The sequence below is a fragment of the Nycticebus coucang genome, chromosome 11 (genome assembly GCF_027406575.1).
Source record: "Nycticebus coucang isolate mNycCou1 chromosome 11, mNycCou1.pri, whole genome shotgun sequence".
NCBI classification, from domain to species: Eukaryota; Metazoa; Chordata; class Mammalia; order Primates; family Lorisidae; genus Nycticebus; species Nycticebus coucang.
This window is the reverse complement of record NC_069790.1, coordinates 28,383,764-28,407,495: the sequence shown is the minus strand read 5'-3', so window position 1 is coordinate 28,407,495 and position 23,732 is coordinate 28,383,764. Positions and strand designations below refer to the sequence as shown.

General features: G+C 39.2%; 1 protein-coding gene across 1 annotated transcript in view; it reads left to right on the top strand.

Annotated features, from left to right (window-relative positions):
* The window catches only part of CHN2 (chimerin 2), a 452,170-nt gene that overhangs the window by 202,393 nt on the left and 226,045 nt on the right, over positions 1–23,732 (top strand). Inside the window, exon 3 of the mRNA XM_053608457.1 lies at positions 17,224–17,279. Within this exon, the coding sequence (XP_053464432.1) occupies positions 17,224–17,279 (56 nt within the window). The remainder of the gene's footprint in view (positions 1–17,223; positions 17,280–23,732) is intronic.

The following is a 23,732-nucleotide window of genomic DNA, read 5'->3' as shown; positions in this document are numbered from 1 at the left end:
CCAGATCTTCCCAAACTGGAACCCTGTGCACCTGGTGGACCCAGGTGGGAGAGCATAGCACCCTGGGAGGCCCCGCCAAGCCATAGTACCCATGTATAATGCATATTCTTATTTTTTCCCCTCTAAAATTTGGACAAAACGATGCACATTATGCAAGGCAAAATACGGTAATAACGTATGTAAAGTTCCTCCTTATTAAACCCAACTAATAGTCAACTGGGCTCTGTTTCGTGCATTCTTTGACTTTGGGCCACTTAGACATCTATATATCCTCACAAGATTATTATCAAGGTCATGCTACCTCATCTCATTTCCTAAGAATATGATCCATTCATTTAATCTTTTAGCAAATGCTTTCTGAATATTGGAGGATATTAGGAATCAACAATGAATAGTGTGGTTTATACTTTCCTGCAATTTATAGTCTAGTAAAGGAGACAACTGTAAACCAACATACTTAAAATTCAAGTGGATTCTGGTAACAAAATACTACTCTACTTCCTGGGATCATAGGAGACTTTATAGAAGAAGCTAAATTTGCATGTGAGCCTTGAAGAATGACTAGAAAGAATCTGAAGGCCTATTGACCTTCATGTGATACTTATAGAAATACAAATGTGTTAAAACTGTAGCTTTTCCCTGGTCTGAAAATCCAGCAAAGCTATCTGAATATTAAATTTTGTTTTGTGTTAGATAACCTGTTGGTGAACACATTCTGAACCTCAGGAATCACCAAGCTCTTCTCTTTGAAGTGCTCACAAATCATCGTTAAGAGATTAATTTTAAATACTGATGTTAAACTTGTTAGCATATAACTTATGTAATCTGTATTCTTCCATCACACATTTTTTAAACTCTGGAACTTGATACTATCAAATCTCTCATCTATTTACTGCATGCAATATATTTATGCCATAGTTTATAACTCTTGGTTTAAAAATGTATGATTTGCAGTGATGAGGGATCTATATAGCTATCTTTTTGCTTTTATTGACTATTTTTGACTGTAAATTTGACTTAGTTAATGTCAAATTCTTATTACGAAGAATTTGTCCTAATTGTGACATCATTCCTAAAAGAATATTAGTCTTCTTCTAATGATTCCTTATAAGAAGCTGCTTCTAAATTTTGATGCTAATTGCAATGCTCTGGGCTGCAAGTAACAAAATACATTACTCAATTACGTTGATTTAATTGAGCAAAAAGTCCAGAGGCACTGGCTTTAGGCTTGACTTGCTCTGGAAACTTAGATGACATTACCAAAACACAGTGCATATTTCTTCCTGTCTTGGCTCCACTTTCCTGGATTTGGCTCTACTCTTAAAATATTCTTTCTTAGTTATCCCCGGATAGCTACAGACAATACCAGGGCTATCACTTCCTTGTTAAAAAGTAACAGGTAGGGCGGCACCTGTGGCTCAGTCGGTAAGGCGCCGGCCCCATATACCGAGGGTGGTGGGTTCAAACCCGGCCCTGGCCAAACTGCAACCAAAAAATAGCCAGGCGTTGTGGTGGGCGCCTGTAGTCCCAGCTACTCGGGAGGCTGAGGCAAGAGAATCGCTTAAGCCCAGGAGTTGGAGGTTGCTGTGAGCTGTGTGAGGCCACAGCACTCTACTGAGGGCCATAAAGTGAGACTCTGTCTCTACGAAAAAAAAAAAAAAGTAACAGGTAAAGAGACAGTCTACCTTTTTGACAGTACAAAGTCTCAACATTTGAGTCTCAGCCCTAATTGACCAGAATTGTCCATTCCTGAGTTCATCACTGTGGTCAAAGAGTTGGTATGTGCTAACTGCCCTAAACCAATCAGGACCCCACTGGAAGGAACCTGGGAAACCTACATGATTAGAAAATCTGGATTAATGTTGGAATTGGAAAAGATAGAAATGGATGCTGGGGAGGCAGCCACAGATGTCTGACTAAGAAATTCAAAAGAGTAAGGAACCATAGAAATCATCTCTTTCAATATTTTGTATAATGTATGGTGTTAATTAATCTATTTCTTCATTTAGCAAATATGTCTTCAGTCTCTATCTTAAACCAGGCACTGTGCTTGGAATTGATGGATAAGATGGGGTGTTGAGTGAAGAAACTATGATGTTACAGGATGCCCCTGGAGTTCCTGCCCACTCGGTCCCTCTCCTTTTCATAGAAGCTAACACCATCACTTACTGAGCTCTTTCTATATAGTCTTGCCACAAAGTATCATACATCTATAGCTAATCTTCAACTCTCAGACCAAACACAAAAACACTTATGAAATCAGTGAGAAGGCTTTGGTTTTGATTCCCTAAAAGAAAAACTCAGTGTTGTCACCAGGTGGCCCAAATTTCCACATCCCCAGCTATGGCCTTTCTCATGTCACCCACAGGGAGCAGGTTGAGTCTGTTCCCAGCAGACGGTCTGTCAGGTTTCATCACTGAAGGGAGAGTGACAAGTTCTCTTGGTGAGCTCCCAATCTGCTTTGGGTTGCTTGGGCAGCTGGCCATCTCCACCTCTGTTCCCCAGTGCCCACCACCCCTGCCAAACAGCTTACTCCAGCACTAGAAATTCCCTTGTGTGCTGCCCAGGGCCCAGGGCTGGGCAGTGCATGGATCATATTTGGGACGTTGCTTAGTTGTGAATTCCATCCTTTTACCTTTAGGTTCACAGACCAGTCAAGAGGCGACATACATTATTGCACTTGCTTGGGATTTGTGTTTGTTAGACAAAGAAAATTCAAGAAGCTATGATTTCAGATTACATAGTTCATTTCATATATTTAACATGCCTTGGAGCTTTTTTCCATGGATGTTTCTTCTGTTAAAGGTAATCTAGGAAATGAAGACTGGCTCTCATTTGAGGCTAAGATCAGAGACCGGGTCTCACCATGACCGCTGTGATTGATTGCCTGCTCGTTATCTTTGTAAGGAGATTTATAATACAGATGGCAAATGGGCTTCTGTATCTGTTTGCCAACTGCCGTTGTTTAGAACAGCATAGAGCAGGTCTTGTGGATTCTAAGACCAACTCATGGAGAAATAAGCCATTGATTAAGATTATGATGTCTGCTTCTGAGGTACCAGCAAGGAGAGATGGTATCCCTGGCTTGTGGGGTCTACCGGGGGCCTTCCTCCTTCCCTCTTCCAAGTTGCTCCCTGGCTAGGACTGTACTAGTTGGTTGTGAGATTGGTGAACTATTACATTTTTCTTTACTAAAGCTGAGGGGTTCCTAACAGTCACAGCTATGCAATTTAGCCTGCTGACATAGGGGAGGAAGTGTCTAGGAATGTTTCGTGCCCTGCATTCTCTGTTTCTGTTAATCACATCTCAATCTCTCAGTCACTTGGGGTCCTTCTCTTCATTCAATTTGTAACCAATTTCTGTTAATCCGCTTTTGAATTTTTTTTTTTTTTGCAGTTTTTGGCCAGGGCTGGGTTTGAACCTGCCACCTCCAGCATAAGGGGCAGGCTGGCACCCTACTCCTTTGAGCCACAGGCAATGTTCTGCTTTTGAATTTTTGAAGGCACTCAAGGCACCTTCTCATTTGCATTTCCATCAGTGGAATCTTACATTTTCACCATCTTTTTTGTGTATGAGTAAAATACTATCCCACTTGTTTTTGTTTTTTAAGTGTTGGGGATTCGTTCAGGGCACAAGAAACCAGGTTACACTGATTGCATTTGTTAGGTAAAGTCCCTCTTACAATTGTGTCTTGCACCCAAAGGTGTGGCACATACCAAGGCCCCACCCCCCTCTCTCCTTCCCTCTCTCTGCTCTTCCTTTCCCCACCCCTCCCTCTTTCTCTCTCTCTGTTCTCCCCTTCCCCCACCCCACCATGTCCTTAATTGTCCTCATATCAAAATTGAGTACATAGGATTCATGATTCTCCATTCTTGTGATGCTTTACTAAGAATAATTTCTTCCACTTCCATCCAGGTTAATACAAAGGATGTAAAGTGTCCATTTTTCTTTAATGGCTGAATGGTATTCCATGGTGTACATATACCACAGCTTGTTAATCCATTCCTGGGTTGGGGGACATTTAGGCCATTTCCACATTTTGGCGATTGTAAATTGAGTTGCAATAAACAGTCTAGTGCAAGTGTCCTTATGATAAAAGGATTTTTTTCCTTCTGGGTAGATGCCCAATAATGGGATTGCAGGATCAAATGGGAGGTCTAGCCTGAGTGCTTTGAGGTTTCTCCATACTTCTTTCCAAAAAGGTTGTACTAGTTTGCAGTCCCACCAGCAGTGTAAAAGTGTTCCCTTTCCTCCACATCCACGCCAGCATCTGCAGTTTTGAGATTTTTGTGATGTGGGCCATTCTCACCGGGGTTAGATGATCTCTCAGGGTTGTTTTGATTTGCATTTCTCTAATATATAGAGATGATGAACATTTTTTTCATGTGTTTGTTAGCCATTCGTCTGTCATCATGTCTCTTGCCCATTGATATATGGGATTGTTGACTTTTTTCATGTGGATTAATTTGAGTTCTCTATAGATCCTAGGTATCAACCTTTTGTCTGATTCAAAATATGCAAATATTCTTTTCCATTGTGTAGGTTGTCTCTTTGCTTTGGTTGTTGTCTCCTTAGCTGTACAGAAGCTTTTCAGTTTAATGAAGTCCCGTTTGTTTATTTTTGTTGTTGTTGCAATTACCATGACGGTCTTCTTCATGAAGTCTTTCCCCAGGCCGATATCTTCCAGTGTTCTTCCTATGCTTTCTTTGAGGATTTTTTTTTATTATTATTAAATCATAGCTGTGTACATTAATGTGATCATGGGGCCCCATACAGTGGTTTCATAGACCATTTGACACATTTTCATCACACTGGTTAACATAGCCTTCCTGGCATTTTCTTAGTTATTGTGCTAAGACATTTACATTCCACATTTACTAAGTTTCACATATATTCTTGTAAGATGCACTGCAGGTGTAATCCCGCCAATCTCCCCCCTCCCTCCCCTCCCTTTCTCCCTTCCCCCTTTATGCCTTATATTTAAGTCTTTTATCCATCTTGAATCAATTTTTGTAAATGGAGAAAGGTGTGGGTCCAGTTTCAGTCTTTTACATGTGGATATCCAGTTCTCCCAGCACCATTTATTGAATAGGGAGTCTTTCCCCCAAGGTATGTTCTTGTTAGGTTTATTGAAGATTAGGTGGTTGTAAGATGTTAGTTTCATTTCCTGGTTTTCTATTCGATCGCAAATGTCTATGTCTCTATTTCTGTGCCAGTACCATGCTGTCTTGACCACTATGGCTTTGTAGTACAGCCTAAAATCTGGTATGGTGATGCCCCCAGCTTTATTTTTATTACTATGCACTGCCTTAGCCTTACGGGTTTTTTTCTGGTTCCATACAAAATGCAGACTCATTTTTTCCAAATCTTGGAAGTACAATGTTGGTATTTTAATAAGAATGACATTGAATAGGTAGATTGCTTTCAGAAGTATAGACATTTTAACAATGTTGATTCTTCCCGTCCATGAGCATGGTATGTTCTTCCATTTGTTAAAATCCTCTGCTATTTCCTTTCTTAGGATTTCATAATTTTCTTTATAGAGGTCCTTCACCTTCTTCGTTAGGTATATTCCTATGTATTTCATTGTCATTGAAGGTGAAGGGTGTTGTGTCCTTAATTAGGCATATACAAAGGCAACTGATTTGAGGACGTTGATTTTATATCCTGAGATATTGCTGTATTTTTTGATAACTTCCAGAAGTCTTGTGGTTGAGTCTTTGGGGTCTCTAAGTATAAGATCATGTTGTCAGCAAAGAGGGAGAGTTTGATCCCTCTGCTCCCATTTGGATTCCTTTTATTTCCTTGTCTTGCCTAATTGTATTGGCTAAAACTTCCAGCACTATGTTGAAAAGTAAAATCTTGACAGAGGACAACCTTGTCTGGTTCCAGTTCTAAGAGGAAAAGCTTTCAGTTTTACTCCATTCAGTAAAATATTAGCTGTGGGTTTGTCATAGATAGCTTCAATCAGTTTCAGAAATGTCCCACCTATGCCTATACTCTTCAGTGTTCTAATTAGAAAAGGATGCTGGATTTTATCAAATGCTTTTTCTGCATCTATTGAGAGGATCATAGGGTCTTTATTTTTGCTTCTGTTAATATGGTGGATAATGTTTATGGACTTCCGTATGTTAAACCAGGCTTGCATCTCTGGGATGAAACCTACTTGATCATAATGTATGACTTTGATGATAAGCTGTAATCTATTGGCTAGGATTTTGTTGAGAATTTTTGCATCTATATTCATGAGTGAGATTGGTCTGAAATTCTTTTTGTTTGGGTCTTTTCCTGGTTTTGGTATCAGGGTGATGTTTGCTTCATAGAACGTGTTGGGGGAAGATTCCTTCCTCCTCAATTTTTTGGAATAATTTCTGCAGTAGGGGAATAAGCTCTTCCTTGAAGGTTTGATAGAATTCTGGTGTGAAGCCATGTGGACCAGGAAATTTTTTTGCTGGAAGCTTTTTTATCATTTCTTTAACCTCAGTGCATGAAATTTGTCTGTTCAGAAGTTCTATTTCTTCCTGGCTAAGTCTAGAGAGAAGGTGTGATTCCAAATATTGATCCATTTCCGTCACATTGTCAAATGTCTGGGCAGAAAGTTTCTGGTAGTATTCCGATATAATCTTGTGTATCTCTGTGGGATCAGTTGTTATTTCCCCTTTATCATTTCTGATTGAGTCTACTGGAGATTTTACTTTTGTATTTCTAGTTAGTCTGGCCAAAGGTTTAATCTATTTTTTTTATTTTTTCAAACAACCAACTCCTTGTTTCATTAATTTTCTGAATGATTCTTTTCTTTTCGATTTCATAGATCTCTGATTTAATTTTGGAGATTTCTTGTCTTCTACTAGGTTTAGGCTTAGATTGTTCTTCTTTTTTCAGGTCTGTAAGATGGCTTGTGAGTTTGTTGATGCGCTCTCTTTCTGTTTTCTTTAATGTAGGCATCTAAAGTGATAAATTTTCCTCTCAAAATAATGCTTTTGCATTATCCCACAGGTTTTGAATCTCTTCATTGTGTCTTCATTGTTGTTATGCTCAAGGAAGTTAATGATTTCCTGTTTTATTTATTCCTGCACTCATGTGTCATTCAACAGAAGGTTGTTTAATTTCCATGCCTTTTTGTGGAGTTGAACATTTTTGTTGGAGTTGAGTTTCACCTTTAGTACCTTGTGGTCTAAGAAGATACAAGGTAAAATTTCAATTCTTTTGATTCTGTTGAGGTTTGTTTTGTGTCTTAGGATATGATAAATTCTGAAGAATGTGCCATGGGGTGATGAGAAGAATGTATATTCTTTACCTTTTGGGTAGAGTATTCTATATGCGTCTATCAAGCACAGTTGTTCTAGGGTCTCATTTAAGTCCCTTAAATCTTTGTTTAATTTCTGTTTAGAGGATCTGTCCAGCTCTGAAAGAAGAGTGTTAAAGTCCCCTACTGTTATGGTATTACAGGATATGATATTGCTCAGACTGAGTAAGGTCTGTTTCAAGAATCTGGGAGCATTTAAATTGGGTGCATAAATATTTAGAATTGAACCATCTTCTTGTTATATTTTTCCCTTGACCAATATAAAGTGCCCATCTTTGTCTTTTTTGACTTTGGTTGCTTTAAATCACATGTATCTGAAAATAAGATTGCAACTCCTCTTTTCTTCTGAATTCCATTTGCCTGAAAAATTGTCTTCCAACCCTTAACTTGGAGTTTTGTCTTTTGAAGCTAGGTGTGTTTCCAGCAGACAGCAAATGGATGGCTTGTGTTTTTGAATCCACTTAGCTAATCTATGCCTCTTCAGTGGGGAATTCAAGCCATTAACATTTATTGAGATAATTGATAATTATAGTAGTGTTCTATTCATCTTATTTTGTGAGAGTCCATTGCTTAGTTTTATAGTTTGCATCAGTGTGGAAGTTAGGTTTTGTCCTTTAATAGCTGAGATCTTACTTTGCTGTTGATCCATTGTGATGGTCAGTTTGTAGAACAGGTTGAAGTATTTCCTGTAGAGCTGGTCTTGTTGTGGCGAATTTCCTCAATGTTTATATATCAGTAAATGATTTTATTTCTCCATCAATTTCAAAGATTAGCTTAGCAGGATCTAGAATTCTGGGCTGGAAATTGTTCTGTTTATGTAGATTAAAGGTAGATGACCATGTCTTCTTGCTTAGAAAGTTTCATTGGAGAAGTCAGCAGTCACTCTGACAGATTTGCCCCTATAGGTCAACTGGTGCTTACTCCTGGCAGCTTGAAGAATCTTTTCTTTCATCTTGACTTTGGACAGGTTCATCACAATGTGTCTTGGAGAAGCTTGGGTAGAGTTGAGGTGTCCTGGGGTCCAATATCCCTCTGAAAGGAGTGTGTCAGAATCTTTGGTGATATTTGGGAAATTTCCTTTTACAATATTCTCTAGTATGGCTTCCATTCCTCTGGGGCATTCTTCTTCCCCTTCTGTGATACCTATTACTCATATGTTAGAACACTTCATGAAGTCCCATAACTCTGTCAGTGAACTTTTGCTTTCTCTCTCTTCTTTTCTGCCTCTTTAACTATCTGAGTTATCTCAAGAGCTTTGTCCTCTACCTCTGAGTTTCTTTTTTCTGCATGGTCTAATCTGTTGTCAATACTTTCTATTGCATCTTCAAGTTCCCTAATTGACTGCTTCAGTTCCTTCAGCTCTGCTATATCCTTTCTATATTCTTCATATTGTTCATCTCTTATTTGATTCTGTTTTTAGATTTCCTTTTGGTTATTTTCCACTTTATCATCAGTTTTCTTCATTGTTTTCATCATCTGTATTCTAAATTCCCTTTCTGTCATTTCTAACATTTCTTTATAGGTGGAATCTTCTCCAGTAGCTACCTCACGTTCCCTTGGAAGGGTTGCTCTGGATTGGTTTTTCATGTTGCCAGGATTTTTCTGCTGATTCTTTCTCATGAGTGATTTCTTTCATCTGTTTTCTTGCCCTAATTTTCCTTTCACTTCCTCTTGCTCTTTAAGTTGCCATGCCTCTGGACCAGGGTTTCGATGAGTCCTTTTGGTACAGGACCAGAAGGATGAGAAGGTTGAAGAGTAAGAAGGAAAAAAAGGAAAGAAAAAAAAAAGAAAGAAAAGAAAAAAAGAGAAAGGAGAGGGGGTGGATAAAAGGGAAAATTGACAAAAAGAAGAGGTGCACAGAAAGAGGGAGACAAGACAGAGCAATATAGGTGTATATAGGGTACTTTGACCCAACCTTAAAAACCCTCAACCTCTGGGGGTGCTGGGTTGGGTGGTTCCCTTGAGGTCAGCAGCTCTTTTCTAGCCTATTCGGACACAGTAGCCCACCTCCACCAAGTAGAGAGGAAAGACAAAAATGCTATAAATCAAACCAAAACAAGCAAACAGAAAACTTTATGGTATAAAATTGAGGGGAAAAAAAACAAATAATAAGGATAGAAACACTAGCAAAAATGAAGTTCTAATTATTGAAAAAGGCAATAATGGGAAATTACATTAAAACTAGAAAAATGAAGAAAGAAAAGAAAAGAGGAAAAGAAAATCTATAGGGAAAATGATGAAATTAAAAAACGAAACAGAACAACAACAACAACAACCAAAGGGAAAAAAAAACCTCCAAAACAAAGCTGTATATATATCTTGATGAATATTGTCTGGGCAACAGGTGATCTTCTGGGGTATGCGATGTTAATCACAATGCTGATACGCCTGTATGAGATGGAGACTGGAGACCTCTGCTGATTTCTCAAACCCCACAGGGTGAAGATCCTAAATCTCTCCTCAGCCCCTATAAAAAGCACTTTAAACTGCTAAACTTGGCTAAGCAGAAGCATTCCCAGGAAGGTGCTTATTGCTGGGATCACTCCTGAAGTGGCTATCCACTTAACCAGTGTGCCAAAACTGGTCTCACTTATGCCCCTAAGGGCTAAGGCTCCAGGGCGTCTCAGACCCTGCCTTTAGGTTGCTCAGTTACTAGATTACTAGCTCCCACCTGATCCTTGCTCTGCTGCCCTGAGGGCAAAGCTTGCCTGGGCAGTTCTCCCACAATGGCTCCACGTGGCTCACAGCTGAACACTATTAACTTTGTCTGTCTCAGCAGCTCAGTAGTTGGGGCCCTAGACAACACTTACAGTCCTCTGCACTCTTGCCCAAGTTCTCCCAAGTTAGTTGAACTGAGTACCAAGTCCAAAAAACACCAAAGCAGCTCACAGGTAAGGCCTTTCTAGTTTGCAGTCTCACTGCTGCTGTACTTACAGCTGCTGGCGGGATTAGACCTAACGAACACACGTAACCACTTGCCAGTTTTCCACTGCTTTTGTCCTCCTGGAGTCCAGAAGTCTCTCACTTACTCCCTGTGTCCTCAAAGGTATGTTTATGGGAAGATCCCACCAGCCAGAGATGCCTAGAGTCTTGTCTCCCCAGACTCACTGTGCCCAGTTGCAAGGAAGCTATTACTTGGCCGCCATCTTGTTCCTCCCTTCCTAGAAAATAAGTTCTGGAGTCTGGGAAGTCCCAAATCAAGGCATTGGTATCTGGTAATGGTCTTGCTGTGTCCTCATGTGGTGGAAGGCAGAAGGACAGAAGAGGGATGAACTCTGTCCTCATGTGGCAGAAGAGAGAGAACCCACCCCGATGACTCCAAATTTTCTCATGGTTAAGTGCTCTTAACCATTGTGTCTTAATGTTAGCTTCAAGAATCAACACCTACCTCGGAAGGGTGACATAGACCTGTAATCCCAGCATGTTGGGGAGCTGAGGCAGGAGAATTACTTGAGCTTAGATTCCAAGTGATGAGGATTACTTGAAGTTGAAGCTGCCCTGAGCTGCAATGATGCCATGACACTACAGCCTGGGCAACAGAGCAAGGTCCTATCCTATTACACCCCATGTGCCAATCTAATTTAGGCCCTGGAACATTCTCTTCTGGTGTCTCACCTGTCCTTTGTTTAAAATGTCCCCACTTGTTTCCTTGCTCTGACATTCCCCTGGACAATGGCCCCTGCTCCTGAATATACATTAGAGTATCCTGAAAAGATACTTCTCAAAAGCAGAGGTTTGGTGGACCCTAGCCAGACTGGCTGAGTGGGCATAGCCAGAGATGGAGTCCGGGAATCTGTATATTTCATAACAGCTCCTGGGAGTGTCTGAGGTGAGCAGCCCCCCATAATTGATGCTCGCTGAGTTTAGCAATTGAGGCTTTGGATCTTGGTTTCATCTATTATCTGTGTGACCTTAAACATCTTCAAAGCTGGCAGGTATCTCCACTACTTTATCAGTGAGGGGGAAAAACAGTGACCTTGGAAACTTGTTGAAGATGCATATCAAGTGTCTGGCATATAGCAAGTGCCCCCAAAAGGCATCCTCTATTCTTCTGAACAGCCTTATCCACATCACCACTATTTTTAAGCAGACTATATCATGTGCCTCCTGCTTATAACATGTCACTGTGTCCACATTGTAGACAGGAGGGAACCGGCACTCACACTCCATAGGATGCCAGCCAAAGTCCTTCTTTCACACCACACATCTGGCTCCACAGCCACAATGGCCTCTCCTTGACCAGTCAGCACCATTTCCTTTTCCTGCTATTGACCTTTCCTTCACCTATAGCCTGTAACCCCCTCCCTCCTTTCTTCCTGAAGAAACCTCACTAATCTTTCAGGGAGAGCTCCCTGTCTCTACCCTTGGGAAGCCACCCTGACCACTTGAGTAAACTGAGTGGCTTCCTACTCTTCTCCTTGTTAAATCAGTTGGCCCAACTTGTTTTATTTTTCCCCATACATATCTGTCTCACTGTATCAGAGGCACAGATTGGGCCATTAGATATAGTCTATTTAATCACCAAATACACATTCAGCATCTACTGTGTGCCAAGCATTATTTTAAGTGCCAGGGATGCTTCAGTTGACAAAGTTCTGCCCACAAAGAGATTAGGTTTTAGTAAAAGAAAATAGTACACAAAATGAATAAATATAGTATTTATAGTTGTTGTTTTGAAACAATGTCTTGCTCTATCCCTCAGGCTGGAGTGCAGTGGTGTGATCAGACCTCACTGAAGCTTCAAACTCCTGGGCTCATGGGATCCTCCTACCTCAGCATCCTGAATAGCTTGGATTACAGGCATAAGCCACCACACCCAGCTAATGGTTTAGTTTTTTTTAGAGAAGAGGGTCTCCTCGTGTTGCCTGAGCTGATCTTAAACTCCTGGTTTCAAGAGAGTCTCATGTCTTGGCCTCCTAGAGCACTGGGATTATAGGCATAAGCCCAGCCACTTTTTATTTATTAATGGTCTTAATGGTGATGAGTGCTGTGAAGAAACATAAAATGATATAAGGGAGCAGAGTGATGGGTGGAATTTCACATGAGCAAGTCAAGGAAGACCTCCCCCATAAAGTGAGAATGAAGCAGAGACCTGAGTGGAGGCCGAGAGTGAGCCACGTGGTATCTTTTTTTTCATGTGCAAGCTTTTATTTGAACATTTGTATTAATTCTTTGGCATATTTGTGTGTGTATCTTATATATCTGGAACTTCTAGGTCACATGCTAACTCTATATTAAACTTTTTGAGAAACTACCAATCTGTTCCAAAGTAACTGTACTATTTTACGTTCTTAACCGCAGGATATGAGGTTTCAATTTCCCCACATTTTGCAGCATTACAACCACATAGTATCTTGGGATAGAGCAGTTGAGGTAGAGTAGTAAGTGCAAAGACCCTGAGGCACAGGAAAAATAAACCAGGGCTTTGAAATCAAAAGGATACGTTTTTGTTGGATGCCCTATGGGCAGATATTTAACCTCTCTGCACTTATTTTCTCATCAATAAATGAGAATGAGAATGATAGTTATTTTTTTTCTGTATTCTTATAACAATTCAACAAAATATTCTTCCTGACATGGCAGGTGTTTAGCATGCTGGTTCCTTTCTCTTCTCCCTGCCTCTCCATTCATCCTCAAAGCCTCCATATAATGCTGATTGTGGTGTCTGGCGTACAGCACATGCTCATATATTTGCTATGAATTACAAAGGAGCACTTAGCTAAAAATGGTTCTCTTTTATAACAGGTATACTTTCTTTGCCACCTTTCATTAAAAATGGTATTAACAAAAGCCATTCCAGCCATATCCCTTACATATAACTGTTGGCTTCAAGAGGTGTTAATAATAGGAAGAAGAGAGTGGACAGGATTCTCCATATGGGAGTTCTGCAATTCCTCTTAGATCTAATCCTCTGTGATTCAAGGAGATGGCCCCTTTTGTTCCTATTATGCTCATTAACAGCAATATTCTGCTAAAAAGCAGTTTAATAGCTTTGGTGTGATATGAAAGGAATAAAGAACTCCAGGCAGCTTCCTTGGTGATTACAGAGGGCACAGCTGTACTGGGGAAGCCAGTGGAATGTCTACATCTATTTCTGTATCTTTGATTGGCCAGCCTTTCCTCGTGTTTCCTGTTTTACAAGAAGTCTTCTTGAAGTCTATGTCCTACAGCCTTGTTGATTAAACAATACATACGTATGATTCAAAAGTCAAAACAACACAATAAGGTATACACTGAGGAATCTTGTTCCTAATCCTCTCCTTGTCTTTCTTTTCAACCCCTAAAAGTAGTTGCTCTTATTACCTCCTTGTTCCTTCCAGATTTTCTTTATATAGATATAAGCAAAAATAAATTTTACTCCCTTTCTTTTTAAACGTTAAAAATTTTTTAATTTGTTTTTTATTTGTATATATTCATGGGGTACAAGTACAATTTTGCTACTTTTTTTAATTAAATCATAGCTGTGTACATTGATATGATCATGGGGCATCATTCACTAGCTTCACAGACCGTTTGACACACTTTCATCACACTGGTTAACATAGCCTTCCTGGCATTCTCTCAGTTACTGTGCCAAGACACTTACATTCCACATTTACCAAGTTTCACATATACATTGATATGTACATTATACTCTGGGTATATGGGTTCGTGTGCATGTGTTTTCTTCATTTTGTTCTTTTTACTTATCAGAATATCCTGAATATCATCCCTTGTCAGTGTATAGAGAGATCCTCACTCTTTATTGCAGGAACATGGTATCCATTGGAAGATGGACTTTCGTACATTTAATTCGTCCTTTCTGAGGGATATTGGTACCTGCTTCTGTATTCACTGCACTATTTCATAAACATATTTTTAATTTCTGAATATCCCTCTATAGCTGAAAGGATTCTTGAAATAGAGGTTGTGATTTTATTTGTGTTTGTATCCATAGTACTTCAACAAATTCTATGGATTTAAGATTAAGCAAAACCAAACACAATCTCTTCCCTGATGGTTGGACTTACAAGATGGGAGAGAGAGACGATTGTTTCTAGCACCTACACCAAAAAATACAGAATTATAATTGTGATATGTTATATAAAGGAAAGTGCATGGAATTATAAGAGCAGAGACTAGGACAGTGTCTTTGGGTCTGGTGTGAGAGGCCAAGAAAGACTCTTCCACAAAGTTGATGTTTGAACTGAGGTCATGATAATGAGGGTAGATAACAAGAGGTGGGGGTGGGGGGGATTGAGAGGAAGATACCATAGATTTTCCTTCAAAGAAAAATAACCATTTTAGCTGAGCAGCTGACACAGAGAATAGCATGGTCCAGAATGCTATGCCCAACACCTGGTAAGGTTGATAAACTGGCCATATGAGGTGTGATGAACAACTTCTAAGATGCCAGTTGGAGAAATAGGATGGATAATGGCTCCTTTGCTGACATCAGGATTCCTGGAAGAGGCCCAGATTTGGAGGTCCTGAGGTTGAAGGGAGCACTGTGCATTTAGGGAAAGGGAGCATGATTCATGGTAAGGTTGTAAAAGTAGACAGAGGCAAGGTCATTTAGGGAACTATCACAATGTTAGAGATTTTGATCTTCAGCTGAGAGCAATGGTACCTCATGGAAGGCTTTTAAGCAGCAGAGTGACATGATCTGATTGACGTTTTAAAATAATCACTCTGGCCACCAGGTATAGAACAGGCTGGAGGGTGGTAAGAGTCTAGAGCAGTGGTTCTCAACCTTCCTAAGGCTGCAATCCTTTAATACAGTTCCTCATGTTGTGGTGACCCCCAACCATAAAATTATTTTCATTGCTACTTTATAACTAATTTTGCTACTGTTATGAATCATAATGTAAATATCTGATATGCAGGATGGTCTTAGGCGACCCCTGTGAAAGGGTCGTTTGACCCCCAAAGGGGTCGTGACCCACAGGTTGAGAACTGCTGGTCTAGAGCTTGAAACAGGGATTAGTGATAGTGATGGACAGGCTTAAGAGACTTTTACAAAGCAGAGTTGACAGTTCTGTTGATAAACTGGCCATGTGAGATGTGATGAACAATGTCTAAGTTGCCAGCTGGAGAAATAGGATGGATAATGGCTCCTTTGCTGACATCGGGATTCCTGGAAGAGGCCCAGATTTGGAGGAAAACATCCTGCGTTCAACTTTTGACAGGTTGAACTTGAGGTCCTTTTGAGGAACTCAGGAGAAATGGAAATTTGGGTTCTGAGCAGAGATGCCAGAGCCTTTTGTGTGTAAGGTATGTGGAGGAGATTCTTTATGGAGAAAACAGAGACTAGAGCCTGAAGAGGGTTTAAGATAAGCCTTGGGTATGATTAATGGGCAGGTACAGAAGGAGGAGTCAGCAACGGGCATGAGAAGAGAGCAGCCAGAATAGAAGGGGGAAAAACTAGGGGAGTGTGAAGGCCAGTGAAAATAGGTAGCTCAAGCTGAGTAACATGTGCCAACTGGCTGACGGTCTCATGTGCAAGGCAGCTCCTCTCTCCTCCACCCAGCCACACTGCCATGTACTGATGCGTTAGGATCTGCGCGCTCTTTCTCCAGAGAGAGGCAAGCTTTTGAAGGTTTTCTTTTTATCTGTTTTTCATTTTTGGTGTCTTTCTGAGCTCAGAAAGGGCTATGCTGAACTCCAATTTTCTTTCATTTATGGGTACAGTCGTCCTTATGTGACACATGCCTCATCATTAGTGTAGGCAACCTTCACTTAGAAGTGTGGCACATTTCAACATCAATTGGAGGGTTGCATAGTTTCTTCTTTGTGCTAAAACTGGCAAATCTGCACTTAATTAGGTAAGGACATAACCATGTTGTGCCAAAGGCATTGGGGAGCCATCATTACAAAATATATTCCATCACTTTTCTTTCCATCTGGCTGTCTATCCTTCAATTAAAATTTCTCTTTTATTTTTAGCCCTAAAAATAAATCAGAAAATTTTGTTTATCATATTATATTTTCTAGAAATACTTCATGTTGATCTTCTTTTTAACTTTTTGTAGATTTATTCCATCTAAAATTAATTTTTCCCTCTTTAGGATTCTGAAGGTTATATCAGCTTAGTTTGTTTTCAACCTCTACTTTCACAGAAGTAGAACTCAAAGGTACCTGCACAGGGTAGATTTTCCTTCAAAGAAAAATAACCATTGTAGATGAGGAGCAGAAAAATTACTCATTATGGTCTGAAAAATAACAAATAATAGTCTGATAAATTATATTATATACAATGACCTATTTTCCTCCGAGCCCAAGCCAGAAAATGTGTCTTTAAAGCAGGTTAGAAGAGAGTTATTATTATTATTCTTTAAGATGTGAAAGGCCCCAGGAGAGAGGAATGATAATGGGTGGGAAGTCTTCGCATGAATGAGAAATTTATAATGATAGGCAAGGCAAAAATGGTGGGTAGAGGGGAGAGAAAGAAATGGTTTGGTGTTTCCTTTACTCACAGAATCAGTGGTGTCTTTGTATGTAACTAATATTTCAGAAAATGATACTCCTCTTCTAATGCCAGTTCTTTCCCTGGTATGTTAAGAGACATCAGCATTTAAATTCAGAAATCCTATTATACGATCTTACTACTTAGGTATTCACAAGTAGAATTTCATCTTTAAAATCGTCAAAAGAATTTTAGCCATATCTAGTCTTCTAAGAAAGCCATGAAATGAACAATGCCAGTAACAATTATGAAACTAAATTGGCCTTATAAGAACAAAAAATAATATCAATTTTGCCAGTTTATCGTCATGGTGACTAATTTCCATATAAATTACCTGGCTTCATCCAGTGTCAAAAATGTGCCTGTATCTTGTTTTTTACATTTGCAGTTCTTGGGATTTACTTATGTGAAAACATTTGAAGGCATGTTGGTATGCATTGCAATATTCTAATTATTTTTTTCTTTTTGGCAGTATATCAGTTACAGCAAGAGGCACCTCGTCCCAAGAGGATCATTTGTCCTCGGGAGGTCAGTACTCAGTTATTTCTAATACACCTTGTTAAATATGATGAATTGTCAGCACTACGTTGATACTGGAAGGATTTCAGGTTTCCTGGGAGTTGATTTCTTTTAACGTTTGTTAGAGTGTCAACAAATTTAATGTCTTCATAATCTATATTTTGAAATCAGACATTATTTTAAAAATACTAAGTAGGAATCAGATGTCTCACATTTTTAACCATTGCAGAAGCAAATTAAACATCATTTGTAAACCCTCCAGAACACGTATTCTGGTTGTTTTCTTTGTTGTTGTCATTTTGATTCTTTTAGCATTTATTATTATGAAATATTTCCAGCAGAGAAAGTACAGAGAAGAATAAATGTCCAGGTATTTTCATTATCCATATTTAGCAAATCTTTATGCTTGGTTATATTTTCCTGACATTTTAAACTAATAAAGCCTTACAAGAAAAGTGACTGTTTTTATTCTTGGAGATAACTTAAAAAATATATCAGCTCATGAAAATGTTTCCTGGATCACAGAACATTCCCTAGCCCTCTTTCACTAATCAGTTCTCTGATCACGTGGGATGCCAGCAAGATTTGAAAGGCAGTATTAAGGCTCTGTTTTCTATTTTTTCTTTAACAGCAAAATTAATATCCTTCAAACCAAAGACCCACGAGTCCTTGCTTATTTTTATAATTATTTCTTTTATTAAATACAGAGTAGCAGATAGCTTTTAAAGCACCATACATGCTTTATTATCAAAGGATAAAGGCTCTAATTCCAGGTTCTTGTGATTCATCTTTGAATGTCAGTACTTTCTGGATCTGGATTGAACGTATTTCAAAGACCTAGGTACGTACATACCCATACTTAGAGCTAACTTAATATGGTTTAATAAAGTTTTATACATAAAATTAACTTTTGTTGAAGGGCAATGAACTTCATCAAGTAATCTTGATTTTAGCACAGAGTAGACTTCTTATCCCAGGAATATGGCTGGAGAGGAGGAAATATCTGATGCTTAAAAAAGAACTCCATTTGGTACTCTGATCTTGTCTTATCACTAACTCTGTGGCCAATATATTCAAATGATATATCCAATAATATATTATTTGATATTCAATAATCAAATTCAATAATATTCAATACTATCTGAATCAGAGAAAAATCAAAAGAGTATAAATTTTTGAATGAGATGTACTATATAAATGTGTTTGCAGGAGAATTAAGAAACAAGTTGCTAAGAATTCTTTCACTTCTACTTTTCATTTAGAAAATTCTCAAATTTTCTCCATCAGAAAAATTATTACCATTTTTAGAGGAGTAGAGGCATTAAAATATCTCAATAAAAAGGATGTTTGTAACATTAGAGTACAACTAAGGGCTCTCTCTAGAGGTGTTAGTAAAAAGGCATGAGGCAGGGCCAGGTACTTGCTGGAGATCAAGGGGATGGTGAATAACCATGTACTCATCCATTTATTCAGCAAACATATATGGGGAACCTGCTCTGTTTATATATGGGGAGCCTGCTCTGTTTCAGCTTTGGTTCTGGGAATAAGCAAAGAATTTGGCTGTTAGCATTTTGACTGTCATAATAAAAGGGAAGAAAATTATGATGTAATTAAATATATGTTTAAGATTTTACCTTTGTGTGTATATGTGTGTGACTCTGAGATAGGGGTGGGGAGTGGGGACAGAAAGAGAGAAATCATCTCTCTGTTTCTAAAAATCCTTGGAACCATGTCAAATTGTCCTTTAAGTCGAGTAGAATATTAGCAGTAGAGATAGGTGGAATCAGAGTATTCTCGTGAAGACTCTTCCTAGGGTTCCACGGGGACTCTAAAGGATGTGGTGCATATGTTGCTTTTCTTCTCTTATCTGTCTGGTAAACCAAGCTCTTCATATTCCAACTTTTACTAATTTGATTCTTTAATAAGTGAAGCCTGGTTGATGTTTGACCCAAAAGTAGCGTCTCAGAATTCCATATCCCATTTTTGCCATGAAGCCTAACGTGGCATGAAGATGTATCAGCTCCATTTGCCCAACAGGCAGCATGGGGGCCAGCCAGCCAGGCAGCTGCTAGGTGATAACCAGTCAAGTTTACCTGAAGGACAGGTGCTGCTCAGGGAAGAGCCGTAGGGGTAGCTTCAGTTCACTTTATTCTTCACTATGATGTTAATTGCAAATAATTTCAGCCCAAATTGTTCAGCCTGCTTCCTGTGAGTGAAGGTTCTATCTTCTCTCAGATGCTGGTGAAGCCACAACTCCTATTACATATGGCATTTAGTTAAATATCTCTTTGCCTTGTAACACGCTTGCATGCTTGGGGGGCATGTCTAATGAAGACAGAAAGCCTGTCTATGCGAGTGTGTGGCCAGAGAGACTGAAGCTTTATTAACATATTTGCATAAAGCCATAAAGGCTATTCCTTTTGAACAATGAGTTATAATTTTTTTCTGTATACATTTTCTGTTTCATCTTACCCTTTAGTTAACTATTATTATTAAACACCCATTTCTTCCTTTTTTAAAAAATTAAATCATAGCTGTGTACATTAATGCAATCATGGGGTACAATGTGCTGGTTTTATATACAATTTGAAATGTTTTCATCAAACTGGTTAGCATAGCCTTCACGACATTTTCTCAGTTATTGTGTTAAGACATTTATATTCTACACCTAGTAAATTTCACATGTACCCTTGTAAGATGCACTGTAGGTGTGGTCCCACCAATTACTCTCCCTCCACCCATCCTCCCCCCTCCCCTCCCTTCCCTCTCCCCTTTCCCCTTCTTCTTGAACTATAATTAGGTTATAGCTTTCATATAACTGTAAATTGGTTTCATAATAAGACTGAGTACATTGGATACTTTTTATTCAGATACTTTGCTAAGAAGAATAAGTTCCAGCTCCATTGATGTAAACATGTAAGAGGTAAAGTCTCCATCTTTCTTTAAGGCTGCATGATATTCCATGGTGCACATTAATTTATTGATCTATTCATGGTTCACTGGGCACTTGGGCTTCTTTCATGACTTAGCACCTTGATCCCCAAACCAGGAAAAGACCCAACAAGAAAAGAAAATTATAAACCATTACCACTAATGAATATCGATGCAAAAATATTCAACAAGATCCTAACAAACAGAATCCAGCAACACATCAAACATATTATACACCATGACCAAGTGGGTTTTATCCCAGGGTCTGAAGGCTTGTCCAATATACATAAATCTATAAATATAATTCATCACATAAACAAATTAAAAAACAAAGACCATGAGATTCTCTCAATTGATGCAGAAAAAGCTTTTGATAATATCCAACATCCATTCATGATCAGAACACTTAAGAAAATTGGTATAGAAGGGACATTTCTTAAACTGATACAGGCCATCTACAGCAAACCCACAGCCAATATTGTATTGAATGGAGTTAAATTGAAATCATTTCCACTCAGATCAGGAACCAGGCAAGGTTGCCCATTGTCTCCGCTGCTTTTTAACATTGTAATTCTTAGCCCTGGCAATTAGGCAAGAAAAGGTGATCAAGGGTATCCATGTTGGGTCAGAAGAGATCAAACTTTCATTCTTCACAGATGATATGATTGTATATCTGGAAAACACCAGGGATTCTACTACAAAACTTTTAGAAGTGATCAAGGAATACAGCAGCGTCTCAGGTTATAAAATCAACACTCATACATCTGTAGCCTTTATATATACCAAGCTGTAAAAACAGTTAAGGACTCTATTCCATTCACAGTAGTGCCAAAGAAGATGAAATATTTGGGAGTTTATCTAACAAAGGATGTGAAAGATCTCTGTAAAGATAACTATAAAACTCTAAGAAAAGAAATAGCTGAAGATGTTAACAAGTGGAAAAAGCATACCATGCTCATGGCTGGAAAGAATCAACATTGTTAAAATGTTCATAGTATCCAAAGCAATATACAATTTTAATGCAATCCCTATTAAAGCTCCACTGTCATACTTTAAAGATCTTGAAAAAATAATACTTCATTTCATATGGAATCAGAAAAAACCTCAAATAGCCAAGATATTACCCAGAAATAAAAACAAAGCAGGAGGAATTATGCTACCAGACCTCAGACTATACTATAAATCGATAGTGATCAAAACAGCATGATACTGCCAGGGAGGTAGATGTACGGAACAGAATAGAGAACCAAGAGATGAACCCAGCTACTTACCGTTACTTGATCTTTGACAAGCGAATTAAAAACATTCAGTGGGGAAAAGAGTCCCCATTTCTTCCTTTTATACAGAGCTCCACAGCCTTCCCTCTTGCTCTTCAACCCATCTCCTCTTATCCACCTCTTCTCCGGTCCCTGGATGGGTGGCTCCAATATATTTAATCTCTCTTGTTTCTCTGACAATTAATACCTTCCTGGGTTTGGTCCTCTCTCCACTTAGGATCCCCCAGTTCAACATAGAGTGAATACCATAGATAATACCCACATTAGAGTGCCAAGTGATGTGTGCAGTTACAGAGACAGGGAACATTGTCAGTCCAGGTGCAGGCACAGGCCATCCTGACTTGATCCATGATGGCTATTAACAGATACCAACCACCTAATGGACTTCGTTGGGAGCTAGGTGAGTCAAGGTATAGACTGATTCAGCAGACAAAATCCAATAAGCTTAGAACATCCGGGAAGGCAGGGTGCTCAGTGGAAAATTCAGCTTGAACTTGCTTTGACTTCTTGCTCTACCACTTTCTAGCTACCCTCCTTAGAGTAGGGCACATAAAGGCCTAACCCGAGGGTGAACATATATCTTGCACAGTTATATTTGGCACATATGAGTCAAAGGTCTGGTTTGGTGCCTGACACGTAATAGGTACGCAATTAATGTTCATGATTCATGGCAGATTCTGAAACCTGTAAAGAGCAGGCTCTGAGACAACAGGGACAGAGTCAGAGCAATGGCAGTATTCTTCCAATGTAAGGGCAAAAAGGCAGTGATTACAAACAAAGCAAGATGTCCAGGTCAGAAATTAAGCCACCAGGAGAAAAGATACTGAGGATGAGGAGCAGAAGGCACAAGCAGTTGAACCACGGTTCCAGTACCAGTTAAGCTGAGCAGGGTCAGCTACTGAAATAACAGCTCATTGTTTTCCTGGGATTCATCACTGCAAATTAATATTTACTAAGCAGCTGTGACACCTGGCATTCTGAATACTCCTTGCCAAAAGGATCAAACCATCTTCCAGTATATAGAATTCTCACTTGCTCTTTCCGTCAATTACCAATCAGTCACTTCATAAGCATTTATAAATTACCAAGTGTGTGCCTGGGTGGTCTGCCAGCAACTGTGTAGGATATTAACTCTCAAATTTGTTTCTCTAGCTGAGACCTCTCCCCTGGGGTTCAAGCACCTCCATCCATCTGCTTGACCTCTTCAGGTAGGTTTCTCACAAGCCAGTGCTAGCCTAATGTTCAATGAACATAGAATGAACTAGACCCCGCTCCATAGTTAGGACCCCATCCAACTTCAAAAACCTTGACTTCTTGTTTTCCCACCCTCACTCCTTTCTCTTCTACTCTTAGCAAGCATTAATTTTATCTCCAAGTATATGTTGAATTTTCCCCACTTTACTCCATCTCTATGACTATTGTGTGGTTTGGGCCTTCGGCATTTCTTGCTTGGATTTTATTGCCAATAAAAAGCCTCCTTCCTGAAAGCCCTGCATCCTCTTTTGGCACCTTCCCTGCAGCCCATATTTATACACATAACACACACACAGTCCATTCACCAGACAGGAGCCCAAACCATCATTGTTAAATATAGATCAGACCCTTCCATAGCTTCCCATTACTTGTAGAATAAAAGCAAACTTCCTGCTGTGCCTGTGAGCCATGGTGCACCTCTTGCATTTGTCATTATCTTACCTTTCTTCTCAGAGTGCACTCCCTTTGGGACCCACTAGCCCCTATTACCATTCATCAAACAAATCACAGTGTCACTACAGCAGGGCCTTTGCACTTGCTCTTGGCCTAGAATTCTCATACCCAGGTTCTCTGCATGTTTAGTTTTCTGATTAAATGTCATAGAATAACAAACCATTCATGAACTCCATGAAAATTAATACCTCCCAAGTCCTCAATCTCTGTCATAGCACCCTGCAATCTCTAATACACTTTCTTAACATATTTACTTGCTGCTTGTATATTTCTCTCCCAGAGAATACAAGCTGCAGAAATTTCATCTTTTTTTAATTATTATTCAATCATAGCTATGTACATTAGTATGATCATGGGGCACCATACACTTGGTTTATAGACCGTTTGACACATTTTCATCACACTAGTTAATATAGCCTTCCTGGCATTTTCTTAGTTATTTTGCTAAGATCATCTGTCTTAATCATAGGTATAGCCCCAGCATTATAGTATGCCAAACAACAGTGGAAAGTCAGTAAATATATAGGAAATGATGGAAAAAAGGATA